This window comes from Megalobrama amblycephala, linkage group LG8 (genome assembly GCF_018812025.1).
Source record: "Megalobrama amblycephala isolate DHTTF-2021 linkage group LG8, ASM1881202v1, whole genome shotgun sequence".
NCBI lineage: Eukaryota > Metazoa > Chordata > Actinopteri > Cypriniformes > Xenocyprididae > Megalobrama > Megalobrama amblycephala.
The window spans coordinates 22,855,558-22,874,100 of NC_063051.1; the positions used below are offsets into that span (position 1 = coordinate 22,855,558).

General features: G+C 37.2%; 2 protein-coding genes across 6 annotated transcripts; both read right to left on the minus strand.

The window, feature by feature from the left end:
* Window positions 1-2,851: 2,851 nt before the first annotated feature.
* On the minus strand, window positions 2,852-12,259 carry bmerb1 (bMERB domain containing 1). 2 transcript variants are annotated; one of them, XM_048200112.1, is made up of 7 exons: window positions 12,020-12,259; window positions 9,893-10,013; window positions 9,687-9,760; window positions 5,304-5,418; window positions 4,200-4,261; window positions 3,679-3,780; window positions 2,873-3,005 (listed from the first exon to the last, which is right to left on the minus strand). In XM_048200112.1, the coding sequence occupies exons 1-6, from the start codon at window positions 12,105-12,107 to the stop codon at window positions 3,728-3,730; spliced, it is 513 nt and encodes a 170-aa protein (XP_048056069.1). In that variant the 5' UTR covers window positions 12,108-12,259; the 3' UTR covers window positions 2,873-3,005; window positions 3,679-3,727. The 2 variants fall into 2 exon arrangements, with proteins under 2 accessions (XP_048056068.1, XP_048056069.1); XM_048200111.1 differs by lacking the exon at window positions 3,679-3,780 and having other exon boundaries at window positions 2,852-3,005.
* A 943-nt stretch (window positions 12,260-13,202) lies between these two features.
* Window positions 13,203-18,325, minus strand: LOC125274059 (mpv17-like protein). 4 transcript variants are annotated; one of them, XM_048200110.1, is made up of 4 exons: window positions 17,843-18,325; window positions 16,039-16,109; window positions 15,843-15,872; window positions 13,203-14,069 (listed from the first exon to the last, which is right to left on the minus strand). In XM_048200110.1, exons 1-4 carry the CDS (start codon window positions 18,144-18,146, stop codon window positions 13,980-13,982), a joined length of 495 nt encoding a protein of 164 aa, XP_048056067.1. In that variant the 5' UTR covers window positions 18,147-18,325; the 3' UTR covers window positions 13,203-13,979. The 4 variants fall into 4 exon arrangements, with proteins under 4 accessions (XP_048056067.1, XP_048056064.1, XP_048056065.1 ...); XM_048200107.1 differs by having other exon boundaries at window positions 13,203-14,184; XM_048200108.1 differs by having other exon boundaries at window positions 13,203-14,165; window positions 17,843-18,322.
* Window positions 18,326-18,543: the final 218 nt, after the last annotated feature.

Below are 18,543 nucleotides of genomic sequence, written 5' to 3' on the forward strand. Positions count from 1 at the left end.
CTACGGGGTCCTGCACATGAAATGCAGACAGAAATATATATTCATCATATATCATTACCTGCATGAGTTAACTACAGAAGTTTAGTCAAATATGATTAAACTAGATGTTATAACTACAACAGTGGCAAGTGATGCATATAACAGTAAAAGCTCTGTAATATCAAGGTAGGGCATGTTTACGCGACAACAGTGTACTAAAAACATACGTTTTTCCTGTGTTTTTGAAAAGTTTTGTGTACAGATGGCAATTAAATTATGTATTCTGCTGCCAGGCCAGTAGATGGCAATGTCACTTTGTAAAGAAACACTGTGTGCCTATAGACCGAACATGTAATACTCATGCGCATGACATCACCATTTTCCCAAATTTACATTTTTGTAGTTTACACAGAGAAGGTAACGGTATTGTTTTCAAAAACTTGTACTTTTAAACCCGTTTGATCCGTTACTGTAGATGGATGCTGGGTGATCTGTGCTGCAGACAGGACAGACATGAGACCATTGCACATTATTTGAAACCTCCAAAAAAGAATGTCGCTCATTGGGGGTAATGCATTACAAGTTACTCAAGTTGTGTAATCAGATTACTTTTTTAAAGTAATGAGTAAAGTAACTCCTTTTAAATTTACGATTTTTTTTTTTTTTTTTCAAATAAGTGATGCAAGTTTTGTTCCCATTCACAAAAACGGCTTCAGTATTCCTGAATAAAAACAGTGAAATGCAAACTCAGAATATTACACACACCTCCAATAATAAAGTATATTTGTGTTATTTAATTAATGTATTTAATCTCACTTAATGAAGTAATGTCTTTGCTGCTGACCTTTCATGATCCAATTCAACCATATATGCAAAAATGACTTTAGATAAATGTTTGTTTCTTTTTTTTTTTTATTATTGCTGAAGTGTGTTGAACTTTCTCCTCATGGATCCTATTCTTCTGTGATCCAGAATGGCAGCACAGCTAAAAGGTTTGTTTGAGCTGCGCCATCTACTGTACAGGCATGAACTTGCATTTCCTTCAGCCTGAGGCTTATTCTTTTCACTTCTGGTCTGAAAGTGCCTTTACCTTTGCCAAAAATAAAACTTTTTTTTTTTTTTGTTATTGTTATTAAAAAAGAAACAAGCAAGCCCAGCCCAGTGGTGAAAAAGTAACATAAAAGTAACCTATTGCATTACTTTCCATAAAAAGTTACTAAGTGACATTTTTAGGGAGTAAAGCAATATTGTAACGCATTACTTATAAAAGTTACTTTCCCCAACACTGTTCATAAACATCTGCTGATTTTTGATGAATTACTTTTTTTTTATTTTTTTTTATTCCTTGGTGGAAACAAGTTTTTATAAATATGAAGTCAATGAAAAATAAAAAATATAGAAAATTAAAACACTTTCACAGCACTGTAGTAAATGCTCACAGCGCTCAGTTATCCAGTACAGTTGCATCAAAGCTTGAATATCAGAATATGTTTAATAAAGGAGCAACACAGACTGCTGGAAGATACTTTATTTGCAGAATATTCACAAGCACCACTTGATATCCTGCTTTATTCAGGTAGTTTGTCTGTTTACTTCAGATTTTTGGGCCTGCTTAAATATCAGCACGTTCCAAAAGGCAAAGGAATGCTTAAACTCCAAACATAGTTTTCATATTTGTGCACATATGATGTGGTTTTGTGTTGATCCAGTTCTGTGTGCAAGAAAACTTGTTCCTGTTCAAAGAAACAGACTTGTACAAATCCCCTAAACTTCAGAATCGCTTTCAAACTTTTTAGGCAAGTATTTGGAGAACTGTCCATAGGATAATGACAAATCAAGTTATTATTGTTATTGTTTTTGTTTTTTTACATTGGCTGCTAATGTCTAAGAAGAAATATCTGCTGTTAGTGAAAACTGTCTAATACACACGTGTGTTAAGTGTTGTTTAATGTTTTTGGTTGACTGGTGAGATTCTGTTGTGCTTGTGACCGATTCTTTATAACTCTTAAGGCTTATTCACACCAACAACAATAACTATAACGATAGCATTAGCGTCCATACCAGCGACCATAAGCGCATGCTTGTCTATCGCAAGTTCGTTATAACAAAATTGATTCTGATTGGCTGACAATGTTTTTTATCATTCATCAGCTGGATAAAATAGTTCTGAAAATGATTCCAACTATATTGTTTCTCTGTGCCGTTATCATTATAGTTGTGGTGTGGATTCTGCTATTCTTTAATATTGAGAGATTTTTAGAACTATATCTTTGTTATCGTCCTCGGTGTGAACGGGCCTTTAAGGTTTGTTCACACCAAGGACGATAACTATAATAAAAATCGTTCTAAATATAAAAGAATAGCAAAGTCCACTCCACAACTATAATGATAATGACACAGAGAAACGATATCCTTGGAATCACATTCAGAATTATTTTTTTTCCAGCTGATGAACAACAAAAACAGTGAGAGCCAATCAAAATACATCCTGCTTTAACGAGCTTGAGCATTTAAAGAGGCAGGTGACAAAACTGCAGCGTGTGCTGCTTATAAACTGAACGATATTGTGCATTTGGTGTGGATTCTACTATAGTAATTGTTATAGTTATCATTCTTGGTGTGAATGGACCTATAAGGTTAGGGTGAAGACTGTGTTTGAGCTCAGTTTTGTGTTTCAGGTGGATTCTATGGGACCTCGACGTGCTCCTCTTCTGTTCCTCCTGTCTGCAACGAATCACTTGCGATGGAGTTTCTGTTGACTTTGACATGCTGCAGAATCACACTGAAAGTCTTATTGCTCCAGTGAACAAATCCAAACTCATTAACATATTCATCAAATTAACTTAATACGATTTGCTTTGAAAAATCTCAATTAACTGTCAAATGGTAACGTGTGACGTTGGTGGGAGATCTTCACATGATAACGCACTGGGTGGCTCCGCAGCAGTCTTTAATGATGGCCGCGCTGCTCTTGGCGATGGAGGGTTTGTTGGGTGGAGGTTCAGCCATTCTTGGCTTTGGAGCTCCTGCAGTGGAAAGAGCAAATCAGCTGAACAAAGATGGGTAAGGGTTAAGGGCTGTCACATGACTCGCACGTGATCTCTTTAGCATTTACATGCGTTCACACCATGTCAGAATTACCGTAATTACGAGATCACGACTTGTAAAAAGTGTTCATGTCCTCGTAAACTCATAATTACAACTTGTAAACTGGGAATTTTCTGAGAGCTCTGACTTGTACCACCTGACCGCTGCAGAACAGCTCAGAGTAGAACATCACATATTGTCATCAGAATTATGGCACGAACAAAGCTTTGTGGTGCATTCATGTTTTCCTGCGAAGTTCGGAATTACGAGTTGAAGTCATAATTACGACGTCAGGTGCGTTCATGTCACTTTTGTCAGAGCAAGATGATGGTGACCCAGAAGAATTCAGATCTCAAAGAAAATCCTGAATTTTCTACTTGTAATTACGACTTGGAAAGCATTGGAAGCATTCATGTGCGTTTAACTTACACAAACGATCTTTCTGACTTGACTTGAATGCACCATAGCACCAAACAAAATAGTTTATTTATTTTTATCAATTTTTATTTCAAAATTCAAACATTTAAGGAACATAAATCAAAAATCAGATGAACTATATACAAACAGAAAACCATGAAAACTGTCCAAATAATTTGAACTTCAACTTGTTACCTAGCAACTGCCTTGCATCATGCAATGTGCAATGCTTGTCATGTCAAGGTCAGAGTTGAGTGGAGTGTGTGTTGATGCCCATTGCAAGTCCTGTGAAAGCCCCTTAAAGTCACCATGAAATCAAAAGAGACAATTCTTATTTTTTGATGGAATATTGCAGTGTTTATTATAAATGAGTTTAACTGGCACATCATTATTGTTTTAAATTCATGTGCCTTGTAAAAGAATAACTTCTCTGATGACAAGGGCAGGGCAGCCTGTCACTCCACCAATAGCAAACCACAACCATCCAATCAATTCCCCACAGAAAAAATCAAGCCTCACCTTACATTTGTTCTTGTTCCAGAAGCCGTTTCATGCTCATATACATTTCAATAGGGAAGAAAAGACTAGCGCAATTTCCGTTTCATTCCGTTTCAAATGTTTTCAGGTCACAGATTTCTCTCATAGTCAAATAAACATTTATGTGAGAGATTAAAGTAAAAGAAAGTGAAAGTCACATCTCATGAAAGACCTCTTACTCTGTATAACGCTGAGCTTCTGTCTGAGGAACTCTGCCATCTCTTTATCTTCCTCCTGCTCCCTGTTAGACAGAGACAAACCTCAGATAAGGGACAACTCTGAAAAAGTACATTTGACCACAAATATGTCACCAATAAAAGATGTGATGTACTTAACTAAGTTAATATTGTTAATAGGGCTGTCAAGCGATTAAGATTTTTAATTTAATGAATTACACAATGTGGTGAATAATTAATCTAATTAATCACACATCATATTTGGCTGAGAAATTACCCCCAAAAGATCATTTAAAGTCATTATTGTGTTAAATGAGAAAAGCATCAAACAGACATTAAAAAAGTTGCTTTAGAAAAAAAATATTTTATTAGAATTTATTACAGAAAGGCCCTGAGGGTGAGTAAATGATGACAGAATTTTCATTTTTGGGTGAACTATCCCTTTAATGGGTTTTATATCAATATGGAAAAGGCGGTAAATGTCTAAAAATGAGTAAGTCATTGAATCATTCATTCATTCAATTAGTTTAAACGGCTGCTTCATTCAGGTATCAAGTAAATGGCTCTCTTTATGAATGAGCCATTGAATCATTGGTTCACCCGATTGATTCGCTCAAAACACAGATTCTTTCAGAAACCATGGGTGCATTAAGTGCAATAATTTTAACGAGTTATTTTTTCCCATAACTAATTAATTAAATTAATGCATTAAATCGACAGCCCTAATTAATCATTTTTTATGTTTGTTTTGGGATGTAGACTAGTCACTTGTACACTCTTAGAAAAAAAAGTGGGGTTCTATATAGAACTTTAGAGTTCTTGACTCAATTTTAAAGAATCCTCTATGCCAAAAAGGTTCTATATAAGGAGAAATGTCTTAAAAGATTGAATAATATTTTCATGTTTAACATGTTATTTCAGTCTTTTTCTACTGATAAAGTGTTTATGAGGTGTTTAATTCATAAAATAAAAAAAATTAAAATGCAATATAACAAAATTAATTCAAACTATATCCATAAAATGATCCCATGATGGAACCCCTAAAAGGTTCTATATATGAAGCGTCTGATGGAACCCTTTAAGCTTCTATACAAAAGCTTTTCTCACCTCAGACGCTCAACTTCAGCATCATCCACCAGGAAATCTCTCTTCTGCACCAGCTGATGAATCTCCTGGATTAATTTTTCTTCTCTCTGACGATGTTTCTTAGTCTTCTCTGCGTCTGTGTGTTCGAGTGAGTGTGTGTTAGATGAAAATGTATGGCTCACTTACAGAAATCCAATCTGAAATGTCAGGTTTGAGTCTAAATAGCAGCTGTGGTTTAGTACTGCTCCATCATTTACATGTTCACTGTTTCACTGGCAAAAATATAAGAAATTTAGCTGTAGTTATAAAAACATTATTTCTGAATGTTTTCTGAACGTTCAAAACGTCCAGATTTATATATATATATATATATATATATATATATACTTTTTTCTTGATTATAAAAATGTTAAAGGGTTAGTTCACCCAAAAATTTAAATAATGTAATTTATTACTCACCCTCATGTCGCTCTACACCCATAAGACCTTTGTTCATCTTCAGAACACAAATTAAGATATTTTTGATGAAATCCGATGGCTCAGTGAGGCCTGCATTGCCAGCAATGACATTTCCTCTCTCAAGATCCATAAAGGTACTAAACACATATTTAAATCAGATCATGTGAGTAAAGTGGTTCTACCTTAATATTATAAAGTGACAAGAATATTTTTGTGAACCAAAAAAACAAAATAACTTTTTAACAATATCTAATGATGGCCGATTTCAAAACACTACTTCATGAAGCTTCAGAGCTTTACGAATTGAATCCGTGGTTCGGAGCGCTAAAGTCACGTGATTTCAGCAGTTTGGCGATTTGATACACAATCCGAATCACTGATTCGACACAAAAGATTCGTAATGTTCAGAAGCAGTGTTTTGAAATCGGCCATCACTAGATATTGTTAAAAAGTCATTATTTTGTTTTTTTTGGCGCACAAAAATATTCTCGTCGCTTTATAATATTAAGGTTGAACCACTGAACTCACATGACCTGATTTAAATATGTTTTTAGTAGAACAACATGAGGATGAGTAATAAATGACATTATTTTAATTTTTGGGTGAACTAACCCTTTAAGGGTCCGGGAACACTGCATTGTATCATTTTGCAAACATTATGGGAATGTTACTTTTGAATGTTCTCTCAACATTCTGAAACAAGTAGTAACATTTAAAAAAATGTTAGATGAATGTCCTACTGAAACATTTCAGAAAAAAATGTTCCATGAACAATGTTTAAATAACGTACATTTTGAGAACATTATTAAAGGTGCAATAGGTTATTCTCTTCAGAAAATGTTTTGTTATGCTGATTGAAAGTCTCCTCATCCTCATATCCTGATAGCAATCACTATTGTATTTTTATAAATATATATCGACTGTGGAAGGCATAGGACCATAAAACATTCGTTCAATCGTTGTGTTCGGTCCGAATGGTCCAATAACATCTGTTCCCTGTCGGTCAACGTGTGTTTGCATACCACTGCGCAGCCTGTTCACGCAGGCATCATACGTCATCAGCGCGTTTCTTGTACACTATGCAGAGTCAGCGCGAGAATGACAGGTGAACAGCAACAACCTAACTTTCCTTCTGAACCAACAATTTGTGGCACTGGAAAGTATCGACCTAAAGAAAGACGGTCTTAGAATGGGCTACAATGGAAAAAAATGGATAATAAAAGAGCTAAAACCCTGAATTAATATCGCCGTTGCTTTTCCACACTGGAGACAACTGCTGGAGTCAAAGGGTTTGAAAGGTGATGCCATGGTTGCAGTATTTCTTTTGGACAGGTAGGTACATGGTATGATTCGATTTTGATTTGTATTGATAGTAACGCATAATGTAGCATATGCAGTTTGTGTACCTTTACTAATTAGCTCAACGACAGCAGCACCCAGCGTCTAATTGGTAACTATTTTTATGTTTTCGAAGTTACGAGCAAACTACAACATCCACACCTTTGGTGCATGGACTCGTAAGGCCACCACCACCAGATGTTTCGACCATTTGTTTCTGAGTCTTGCAACAAACAACATCTTGTTTCCTCCTTCAATGAAAATACCCTCAGCGTCCCCGTAGGTATTGTCCATGCAGTCCTTAGCATGAAAGCTAGTTTTGTGTTGTTCCTTCGCTTAATATTCTGACAATGTTTACATTGGATTTTTGCTGAAATACCATCACCTTTCTTGGTTATAAAGACAGTTATCTGGTTTATTTTGCATTTAGTGCCACTAGATTTTCATCAGCTGTCACATTAGAAATGTCCAACATATCCATTTGCTGCATCCAATTTGTTTTTAAAAAGTTGTTTCCGTTCGTTGTTTCCGTTTCTTACCCATAAATGACACACAAGGTAATCCAATAACATTGTCTCTGGTCGTCTCGCTTCTGGTCTGTGCGCGTTCATGTGTTTTGGAGGAGGCGTGGCTTTGAACGGCGATTTACAGGGAGGGTGGGACAAATGCTTTCAATACTAGCAGGGTAAAGTTAGCATTTTCCCAGAACACCTACTGCACCTTTAAAGACCAGATAACTTTGAACTAATGTTTTATTAATATTGCTGGAAGAGCATTTGTTCATAACTTTGAGATAGTCTTGCCAGAACGTTCTGAGAACGTTCCCTGTTAGTTGGGTCTCATTTTTTGGGTTTCCACTCAACTATATATATATATATATATATATATATATATATATATATATATATATATATATATATACACTGCTCAAAAAAAATTAAAGGAACACTTTTTAATCAGAGTATAGCATCAAGTCAGTTAAACTCCTGGGATATTGATCTGGTCAGTTAAGTAGCAGAGGGGGTTGTTAATCAGTTTCAGCTGCTTTGGTGTTAATGAAATGAACAACAGGTGCACTAGATGGGCAACAATGAAACGACCCCCAAAACAGGAATGGTTTCACAGGTGGAGGCCATTGACTTTTTTCCCTACTCATCTTTTCTGACTGTTTTTCTTTAGTTTTCCATTTGGCTAGGGTCAGTGTCACTACTGGTAGCATGAGGCGATACCTGGACCACAGGCAGTCCAACTCTTCCAGGATGGCGCATCAATACGTGCCATTGCCAGAAGGTTTGCTGTGTCTCCCAGCACAGTCTCAAGAGCATGGAGGAGATTCCAGGAGACAGGCAGTTACTCTGGGAGAGCTGAACAGGGCTGTAGAAGGTCCTTAACCCATCAGCAGGACCGGTATCTGCTCCTTTGTGCAAGGAGGAACAGGATGAACACTGCCAGAGCCCTACAAAATGATCTCCAGCAGGCCGCTAATGTGAATGTCTCTGACCAAACAATCAGAAACAGACTTCATGAGGGTGGCCTGAGGGCCCGACGTCCTCTGGCGGGCCCTGTGCTCAATGCCCGGCACCATGGAGCTCAATTGGCATCTGCCATTGAAGACAAGAATTGGCAGGTCTGCCACTGGCGCCCTGTTCTTTTCACAGATGAGAGCAGGTTCACCCTGAGCTCATGTGACAGATGTGAAAGGGTCTGGAGAAGCCGTGGAGAACGTTATGCTGCCTGTAACATCGTTCAGCATGACCTGTTTGGTGGTGGGTCGGTGATGGTCTGGGGAGGCATATCCATGGAGGGACGCACAGACCTCTACAGGCTAGACAATGGCACCCTGACTGCCATTAGGTATTGGGATGAAATCCTTGGACCCATTGTCAGACCCTACACTGGTACAGTGGGTCCTGGGTTCCTCCTGGTGCATGACAATGCCCAGCCTCATGTGGCGAGAGCATGCAGGCAGTTCCTGGAGGATGAAGGAATTGATACCATTGAATGACCCCCACGCTTGCCTCCAATCCAGTAGAACACCTCTGGGACATTATGTTTTGGTCCATCCGACACTGCCAGATTGCACCTCAGACTGTCCAGGAGCTCAGTGATGCCCTGGTCCAGATCTGAGAGGAAATACCCCAGGACACCATCCGTCATCTCATTAGGAGCGTGCCCCGACGTTGTCAGGCATGCATACATGCACATGGAGGCCATACAAACTACTGAGTGCCATTTTGAGTTGCTGCAATGAAATTTCAGCAAAATGGACTAGCCTGCTGCATCATTTTTTCACTTTGATTTTCAGGGTGTCTTTGAATTCAGTCCTCTGTAGGTTGATAATTTTCATTTCCATCAAACGATGTGGCATCCTTTTGTTTCTAACACATTACTCAGTCCATATAAGTATAGATAACCAGCATGATATTTTCCCCATTGAGATCTGATGTGTTTTCAAAGTGTTCCTTTAATTTTTTTGAGCAGTGTAATATATATATATATAAATTTGAATCTGTGCTTAATTGCAGAATGGAAATGTGCACAGGGGGATTTTCTGGGAGTTTCGTATAATGTAGTTGACACATTCTCTTTCATGTGTGCGTCAGTCACCTGGCATTGTCACTATCTTCCTCAGTTCCTGTTTTAGGTTCATAATGTCTTTGCAGAGCTGAATATCGTCCATCCTGAGAAAAACATGAGAGAAAACCAGTTGCTCAGATTCTGTCATTCCAGAAATATGAATTTCAAAGAGAAAAGTTAAGGAGAATCTCAGTGTTTTGTCCTGAACACGTGTTGTTAATGCAGCAGCAACTCACATGAATCTCAGTTCGGACTCACGTCTCACCAGCACCTCCCGCAGGCGCTGAATCCGAGCCATTTCCGCCTCGATCTCGTCTGGAGACATGGAGCTTTCTGCCATGGACACGTCCATCTGGCCTTGGGTGCAAACAGACGGTGAGTAAGTGTGTTTGTGTGTGTGTGTGTTTGAAAGCTTTCTCAGGACCATTGCATTGAAAAATCTGTGCCATATATCACTGCTGTAGTGCTGTTGATACAGTAGCCCCCAAAAAACAACTTAAAAATGTCTTAAAGTACACTGTAAAACCTGATAAGTTCAGAATACTCAAAATTATTGTAGACACCAATTACCTCAACTGATTCTAAACTACCAAATCTGCCTATAACATACATTCCTACGTAACAATGTAACAATATTTGCATAATGCCAGAATTTGGTCTTCATTTGCTGCCGGCAAACAACGTCTACTTTGCCCCGCCCTCAAACACTGTAGTAGAGGCCGAGACTGGAAGAGTTTGGTTTGTGTTGATCATGTCGAGAAGACGCTGTTTTCTGCTGCCAAAGCAAATCCACTTTGATGAGATTGATACGGTAAAACCGACGCCATCATTACTGTTCATAACTTCATATCACTGTGTATCAAGTGCTGAGGATTGAGGAAGAGCTGAAATTCAGATATGCTAATAAGCATTTGGTTTCCGACCAATCACAACAGACTGGGCCATCTGACTAATCAGAGAGTAGCTCTCTGAATGGAGGGGTTTAGAAAGGCTGAATCTTTGATCGAACCGTTTCAGACACTGTGAGAAAAGAGCTGATGCTGCAATGGATATTATAAGAAAATTAAAGTGTTTTTTTTTAAATCTTGGATGCATGTAAACCTGTTGTAGGATACTCCAAAACAAAATTAGGAACCTTTAAAAATAGCATAATAGGGGCACTTTAATGTCAAAGCATTAGATACAAAATATCAATTATATTGCAAATCTTTTCTCTTCACTAACATCACTTTTCTTCATGCTTTCACTGTTTTTGAATCAGCTGGTGTTTTGTTGATTTTTACTGAATGTAAGTCAGTTCTGCTGAAGTCATTCGAAAGCTTAAACACTTGGAATTCATCATGTGAAAACTGTTTTGAAATTGGCCATTGCGTTACCACAGAAATGGTATTTAAACATTTTTAGTGGCTGTTTTTTTGTGACGGACAGGCTTACTTGTCATGTAGGCCTATCACAACTATTCAGTGTTTACTCTAATCTTACAATTTTGTAGGTAGCGTTCAAAATGAATAGTGCCCCAAAGTTGTCATCTTTTGGTGAATTTCTTATCACCTGCTCATATAATTTGGCTCAGTGACAGACAGCTCGAGCTTGACTTAGCTTAATAATAATTACTAAAATGAGTAATAAAAGAACAGAAATATTATTAAATTAAATCTTCCATTTAGAACTCCATTTGTTATTTCCACCACAAGATGTTATTAAACACAACATTTGTAATCTTTTAATATTATTGAGAAATGTTATTGTCTATACAATTTTTTTTCATTTTTATTTCAGTTTTAGTTTTTTAGACTATATTACAAGTTAAACTAAATTAAAATGAGAAATGTTGCTTTGGCAACCAGCTGAAATAAGTTTTTAATATTTTATTTTGTTAACGTTTATTTTATTTAAAGTAAAAAAAATATATATATGGTTTTAATCATGACAGACTATGAAATTAAAGGGTTAAATATAAACAAACAAACAAACTGGTGACCCTTAAAAACACGAGGTCATCAGTGTTGTTGAAAACTGCTTTTTTTCCTGATTTGTTACAAATGAATGACACTAAAATCATAACTGATAACATCAGCACCAATATTACCAATATCTGTTAACAACACTGCAATCATATCTAATAATAAACCTAATATCGCACTGACAATAACACTAATATCATGTCTGACTGAAATAATATCTGAAACACTAATGCACGTCTGATAATAATATTGAAATCATATTTCTATCTAATAAATAATGACTACTAACACATGGACAATAACACTGTCACGTCTGGTAATGACAGCGAAACCATATCCGATAATAAGACTAATATGATATCTGATAATAATAACATGGAAATCTGAAGTGACTGTCACCTTTGTCTCTACTCCGGTTTGTCTCGTGCATCGCGCCGTATGTTTTCATCATCCCGTCGCTCTCAGAAATGGCTTTCTTTAATTCCATAATAAATGCTGATGTCACAGATCTTAGATTTCTTTTATTTTGTCGCTCTGTCGTCGCTGCAATCACGCTGATCTGCGCTCATCCGCGGAACCGAACAACATCTTGACAGAATGAAGCTCCGTGACGTCACCGCGATGAGGGATGCAGAGCGCATGCGCACAAGGGATGACAGACTGACACGAAAAACTGGACTGTTCTCTGCATTAACATATACCAATGGCATTATTTAAATAATCATACCAAATAGCCTATAGTAAGAGTGCTAAGACAGCTTTTTTCCTCGGCCCGCACTGTTCTTTTTGTCAACATGTGCTTAAAAGAAGTTCTGCATTTAAAACTCCTTTCGGCCCCACGTTCTGTTCTATTCCAGCTAATATGGAACGTTCTAAGAACTTTCTGGCAAGGCTGAACAAACGTTCTTCCAGTAACTATAATAGAACGTTCGTTCGTTCAAAGTTATCTAGCACAACAAAGTTATTTATAGCCTACATCGTTTTTTTCAGAAATGTTTTAGTTAGACGTTCGTCTAACATTTTTTAAATGTTACTACTCGTTTCAGAACGTTCAGAGAACATTAAAAAGTAACATTCCCATAATGTTTGAAAAATGATATCTAAAATGGAATGTTCCCTTAACGTTTGCATAACTAAGAAAAAAAAAAGTTTTTAAAACTGAATTATTTGAACGTCTAGAGAACATGCAGAAATAACGTTTTCATCTCAACAAAACGTTCTTAAAACTTATTTTATTAGCTGTGGTTTCGTTCTGTAGCATCCATTTGCTTTGAACGTGAATGGCTCCTTTACAAGCTGAGAAAGTTTATGGATGTTTTCTTTGTCACAAAGTTGGGAAAATGAGTCAATTTCAGCACTACAGAATACATTTATTTGACAATCTAGCAAACTATATAACACCACATTTCTATAGCATTCATTAATGCTGTGAGTATCAATCATGAACATTACAGTAAAGAATACTTCTGTGCAATCTAAGTTAAAATATAAATAAGCCATTTAGTACTGTTTATTAATATTTAACTAATGTTAATATATATAACCTTAGTGTAAAGTTATACTCAAACACCAACACACTGTGTTGAACAGTATACAAATAATTTATTATATAAAATGTCTGTTAATTTAGAACACATCTGTTAACATAGAAATTACATTACACGTAGAATACTTATATATATTCACCATATATGAATTATTTATTTTAATAAAAAACAGATTATGGTGTTCCAAATATTTACAGTTTGCTAAACAAGCACCATCTTATACAACAATATGTAAAACCTGTTAAATATAGTTTAATCATTTCATTCCACTGAACTTGCCGTAGACTGACAACTAGTGTGCAAAACAAAAAAGTGCATTAAGATGGATGAAAGCAAAAGGCTAAAAGTAGTATAAAGAAAACCCAAAAGTTATAGGAAAAATCTCAATGAGCATTCATTTATAATTGTAACCTTTAATGCAACTGGGTCCAGCAGGCCTTAAATTAATCCTGAAATAAATTAATTTCCACAAAGAAAAATGTGCAAAATACTAATTAAACCCCAGTCAAACACAAATACAAATAAATATTAGTAAAATAACTAAATGTTCCAGGAACAGCGTGTGAACGACAGAATCAAAAATGGAGACAAACAAAACCAAAATAACAGGAATAATTAAATATAACTGTTTTAACTTAAAAAGGCAACCTCAAAAAAGAGGAAAAGTTTGGACTGGTCACAAATAATCTCCATTGATTTTCCAAATGTGACAGTGTTTCTGCTTTTAACACTGCAGAAACAGAAACAGAATGAATGAATAGAATACAAATATGAACTGTAGGAACATCTCAAAATCCTTTCCTCGCTGAGCTTCATTCAACCCTCTTCTTCTTCCGTTGCTCTGGTTTGCGCTCTACGCCACGAATCCAGTCCAGAGCTGCCGTCATGGTTCCATCTCCGCTCTGGTGGGAAAAGCAGAGGAACGTAGCCCAGATGAATCCACAGCAGCCGGTGAACGCAGTGCGGATCAGTGGTGGAACCAGGATGAAATTCAGGAACTATGAGCCATGAAGAGCACTGACATGTGAGAAGAACACACAAACTGTCCCTACTCTCAGAGAAAAAGGTACAAAAGCTGTCACCAGGGCAGTTCCCTTACACTTTTGTACCTTATTTTCCCCTAAGGGTGAATGTATAAGCAGGGCCGTAACCACCATACATTAAAAGGGAAAAGTTGTTAGGATGGCAAAAAGTTTTAAAAGTTACATTTTCAGGCTGCTCTGCATCAGCGGTCTAACAGCGCTCATCAATGTCAAAATTATTGAAATGGCCAATCAAATCAAAGAAGGCAGCGCTTACTGTTCACAGAAGATGAGAGTAAATGCCATTATTTACATGATTTAAGTAATTCTGTTTTCGACATATTAGACATAATTGTGTTGAATAATGTATCAAAATAATATGATAACTAATTGAGTGAATGTGTGCATATTTTAAAATAAAGTATTATTTGCAAATAGCTTAAATACTTCACAACTACAATTAGAATTATGTGTTTTTTCTTTATTCCCTTAAAGGTGCAGTAAGTGAATTCTGAGAAAAGCTGTTGAAAGTGGATCGGGGGGATTACTGTGTTGCATAAGGCTTGCTCGAGATGCATCGACGCTGCGCAGACCGATCGGCATATGACATTAAAGTACCGCGAGAGCGATTGAAAAGCATAAGGAGTCGTATGCTCTCCAAACACTCTCACAGTACTTTGATGTCATACGCCATCGCTGATAGGTCTGCGCCTATTGATAGTTTTCAGTCACGTGACTGTCGCGGAGCCCTGGAGGGCAAAACAGCCATATACCTGCAGCAAAAGCCTGTCAATTTTCCATCTTAAAAACAAAAATATGTAAACAAGATGCAAGTTTTGGGCACTTGTGATCCTTATAGAGCACCTGCAGTGATTTCAATCACTGAAAACAGCGGGACAATTTTTTTTAATAAAGCTAACGTGAAAAACACAAGGGTGGGTTGTACCAATAAAGATTAAATTAAGCAAAGTTTGACACTGGATTTCGAGTTGTGTTCCACCACTTAATTTTAAACACAGATTAACCATGCAGAAAGACCGTTAGAATGAAAGGGCTGATCAAGCGGCATAGGTGGAGGGTGAACTGACTCAAGGCTAAAGAATCCTTAGTGCAACCCACCCTTAAAGTGCCTTAATGTACTAAAACAGTGATATTAATAGATCAAATTCAGTTCAACCCTTTTTGATAATGCATACTATATACAGGCGAGCAGATGAGCCCATAATATGAATGCAACGTATTTTCTTTATAATGGTTTTCGATGGAAAAAACGCTTAACGAGAAACCTCGTGTTGCATTAATATTCTGTATTCATTTGTTTGCCTGTACAAAGTATGCATAATCAATAAGGTGTACATTGAATTTGGTCTGTTAATATTACTGTCTTACTACATTAGATCTTACTACAAACCTGATAAAAATGACTGGCAGGCAATGGAGGAAAGCCTTGTTTTGCCCGCCAGGGGGGCGTTCCCCTCAGGGCGTGACGTCACGTGAAAACTATCAATAGTGTTTGTGAATTTGGGGGTGGAGGTATAGGTCCTTTTGGGTATAGGGGCGTGTTTGTTTTGGTGACTTCAAATATCAACAGCGTTTCTCAGAAATTGCTTACTGCACCTTTAAAAGTGAGAAAGTGGTGTGACTGTGATTTACCTGCATAAACGGCCAGTACGTTAGCCCGGTCTGCACAAAGATACAAACACAAGACTGAAATATGAAGTATGTGATTTTATCCTGCTTCCTTGTAAATCTGACATGTTCCAGTAAAACTATAGATCCATAACGACACCTGCAGTGACTGACTGCTCAGATCTGGATAAAGTGACGCTGACAGTCGGTTCAGACTCACCTTGTACGTGTTGAGGAATTTCTCCTTCCAGTCCTGCAGGATCTCATCTCTGCCCTCCATAAAGCTCACACCTGCTCAATGACATCACAACACATCTGATGTCAGAGATGGGCAGTATTTTAATTAAATATATTAAAATATGTATTTAATTACTTTTGAGTATTTTGTAATTTGTATTTTCCTTAACAAAGAAAAAATCTAATGTAATTTGTAATTAAATACTTTGAGAGAAAGTATTTTGTATTTAAAATACTAAAAATACATTCAAATATGTTATTTTATTCTCGCATACAATAACTTTCATCACCAGGCTTAAAGGTAGGGTAGGTCATTTTCAGAAAGGCTAGCAAGACTAGCAATAACCCATTCAAAGTAAATGAAAAGCTCTAACACTGACGCCCCGTGTGAATGCACCATAAAAAGCGGCTGCTGTTTTGGTTGCAGAGCTCATGACCGACATCTGTCTTACTTTGCATAGCAAGGTCAGAAGCAGGTAAAGAAGCTGCTTTTGTGCTCAATCAAATTGCTTTAAGGTAAAGAATCTAGTAAAATATACTAACAGATATTATTCACTGAATGTCTTTATAGGACAGAAGATTAACACAAATGGCTATAACTTGTGAATTGACTTGCTAGCTAAAGCACGATGTGCACTGTCTAGTGATGCGCGGATCGCAGTTATATCAGCGGGTGCTGCAGATAATCTGCGGACGAGTAGGTCAAGTAATAAAAAAATAACATTGATTAATTGCGGGTGAAAACACAGTCAGTCGTGTCTTAAATTAATGTAACCATAAGTATATTCGGTCTGTGCGTTCATTCTTAAAGTGACAGCAGCCTAATAAACCGTCTGCTGTTTGTCATTAATGTTAATCAAGCAACAAAAGAAAAAGACAAAATCACTAACTGCTCCTGATTGAATAACTTTAGTATCTTTATAAGGATCATCAATATAATTGTCACAGTGAGGACTGTGCAGTGTGATTTCTTACTTGAATGCTACTGTTAAATAGTTGTTAGTGCTTTGGCTATATAGCAACTGAGAGCAACTTTCTCTTAAAGGGTTAGTTCACCCAAAAATGAAAATAATGTCATTTATTACTCACCCTCATGCTGTTCCACACCCGTAAGACCTTTGTTAATCTTCGGAACGCAAATTAAGATATTTTTGTTGAAATCCGACGGCTCAGTGAGGCCTGCATAGCCAGCAATGAGATTTAGATAGCAATGAGATAGCCAGCATTTTCTCTCTTAAGATCCATAAATGTACTAAAAACATATTTAAATCAGTTCATGTGAGTACAGTGGTTCAATATTAATATTATAAAGCGACAAGAATATTTTTTATTTAACAAAATAACGACTTACATAGTGATTTCAAAACACTGCTTCAGGAAGCTTCGGAGCGTTATGAATCAGCGTGTCGAATCAGCGGTTCGGAGCGCCAAAGTCACGTGATTTCAGCAGTTTGGCGGTAAGGGTAATTAGGGTAATTAATAAGTGAAAGAATTTTCATTTTTGGGTGAACTAACCCTTTAGGTTTATCTAACTCCACTGCTCTCACACTTCAAATGATTGCGTGTAAATTTTGTTTGTATTTTTGTATTTTCAAATTACAAATTACTTGTATTTTAATTAAATATTTTTTTTACAGCAGTATTTTGTATTTTATTTAAATACATTTGATGAGGAAGTATTTGTAATTTATAACTAAATACTTTTTGATGTAAATTGTGCCCATCTCTGTCTGAAGTCAACCTGCCGCGCGCGCGCGTCATCAAGTCTGAAAGTCGCCTGTGCTCACCTGTGTAAAAGGCGCTGATGGCGAGCGGCGCGGCGAGCGTCTGGTCCAGCAGCAGCTTTCGCAGCACCATTCGCAGCGAATTCCCGGGGAACCGTCGCTCCAGAAAGCGCATCCAAAAGAAATTGAAGTTGCCATGAAAACTGAACGCAACTACGGCGACGTTTCTCGTGTGAGACCAGTCCACTTGTTCTTTACGCGAGAAGAGTTGGTGGACGAAATCTCCGCCTGCGAACAGGCACCCGTACAGGGTTACATTGGTCGCCCACGGGAAGCGTCTGACAGGCTTTAACAGCGCGTCGCGCATCTCAGCTGCGTCCTTTCATTAACAACAATGATCCACGAACAGTTGAGATGAAATGGATTAATCCTCAACGCTCCTACAAGATCTATATAGTTATAAAAAACTCTAATGTACAGTGACCATTTGACAGTCCTCAGTGGGTAGGGCAACCTACCGAACCGAGAGCGCATGCGCAGAACCACTCTATCACCCCGCCCACTGAACCGAAAGGGAGTAAATCGGGCTCCAAACGTTCTTTTTTTAATTGTTTATTGTACAAAACAAGACCGGGAACAAATAACAACGTAAACCACAAGCACCAGGATGAACACTAACTAATTAACTAACTAAATAGCAAGGTGCAAGAATCAAGACAAACGATTAGCAGACACAATACACTATTAAAATTCTTGACAAAGAG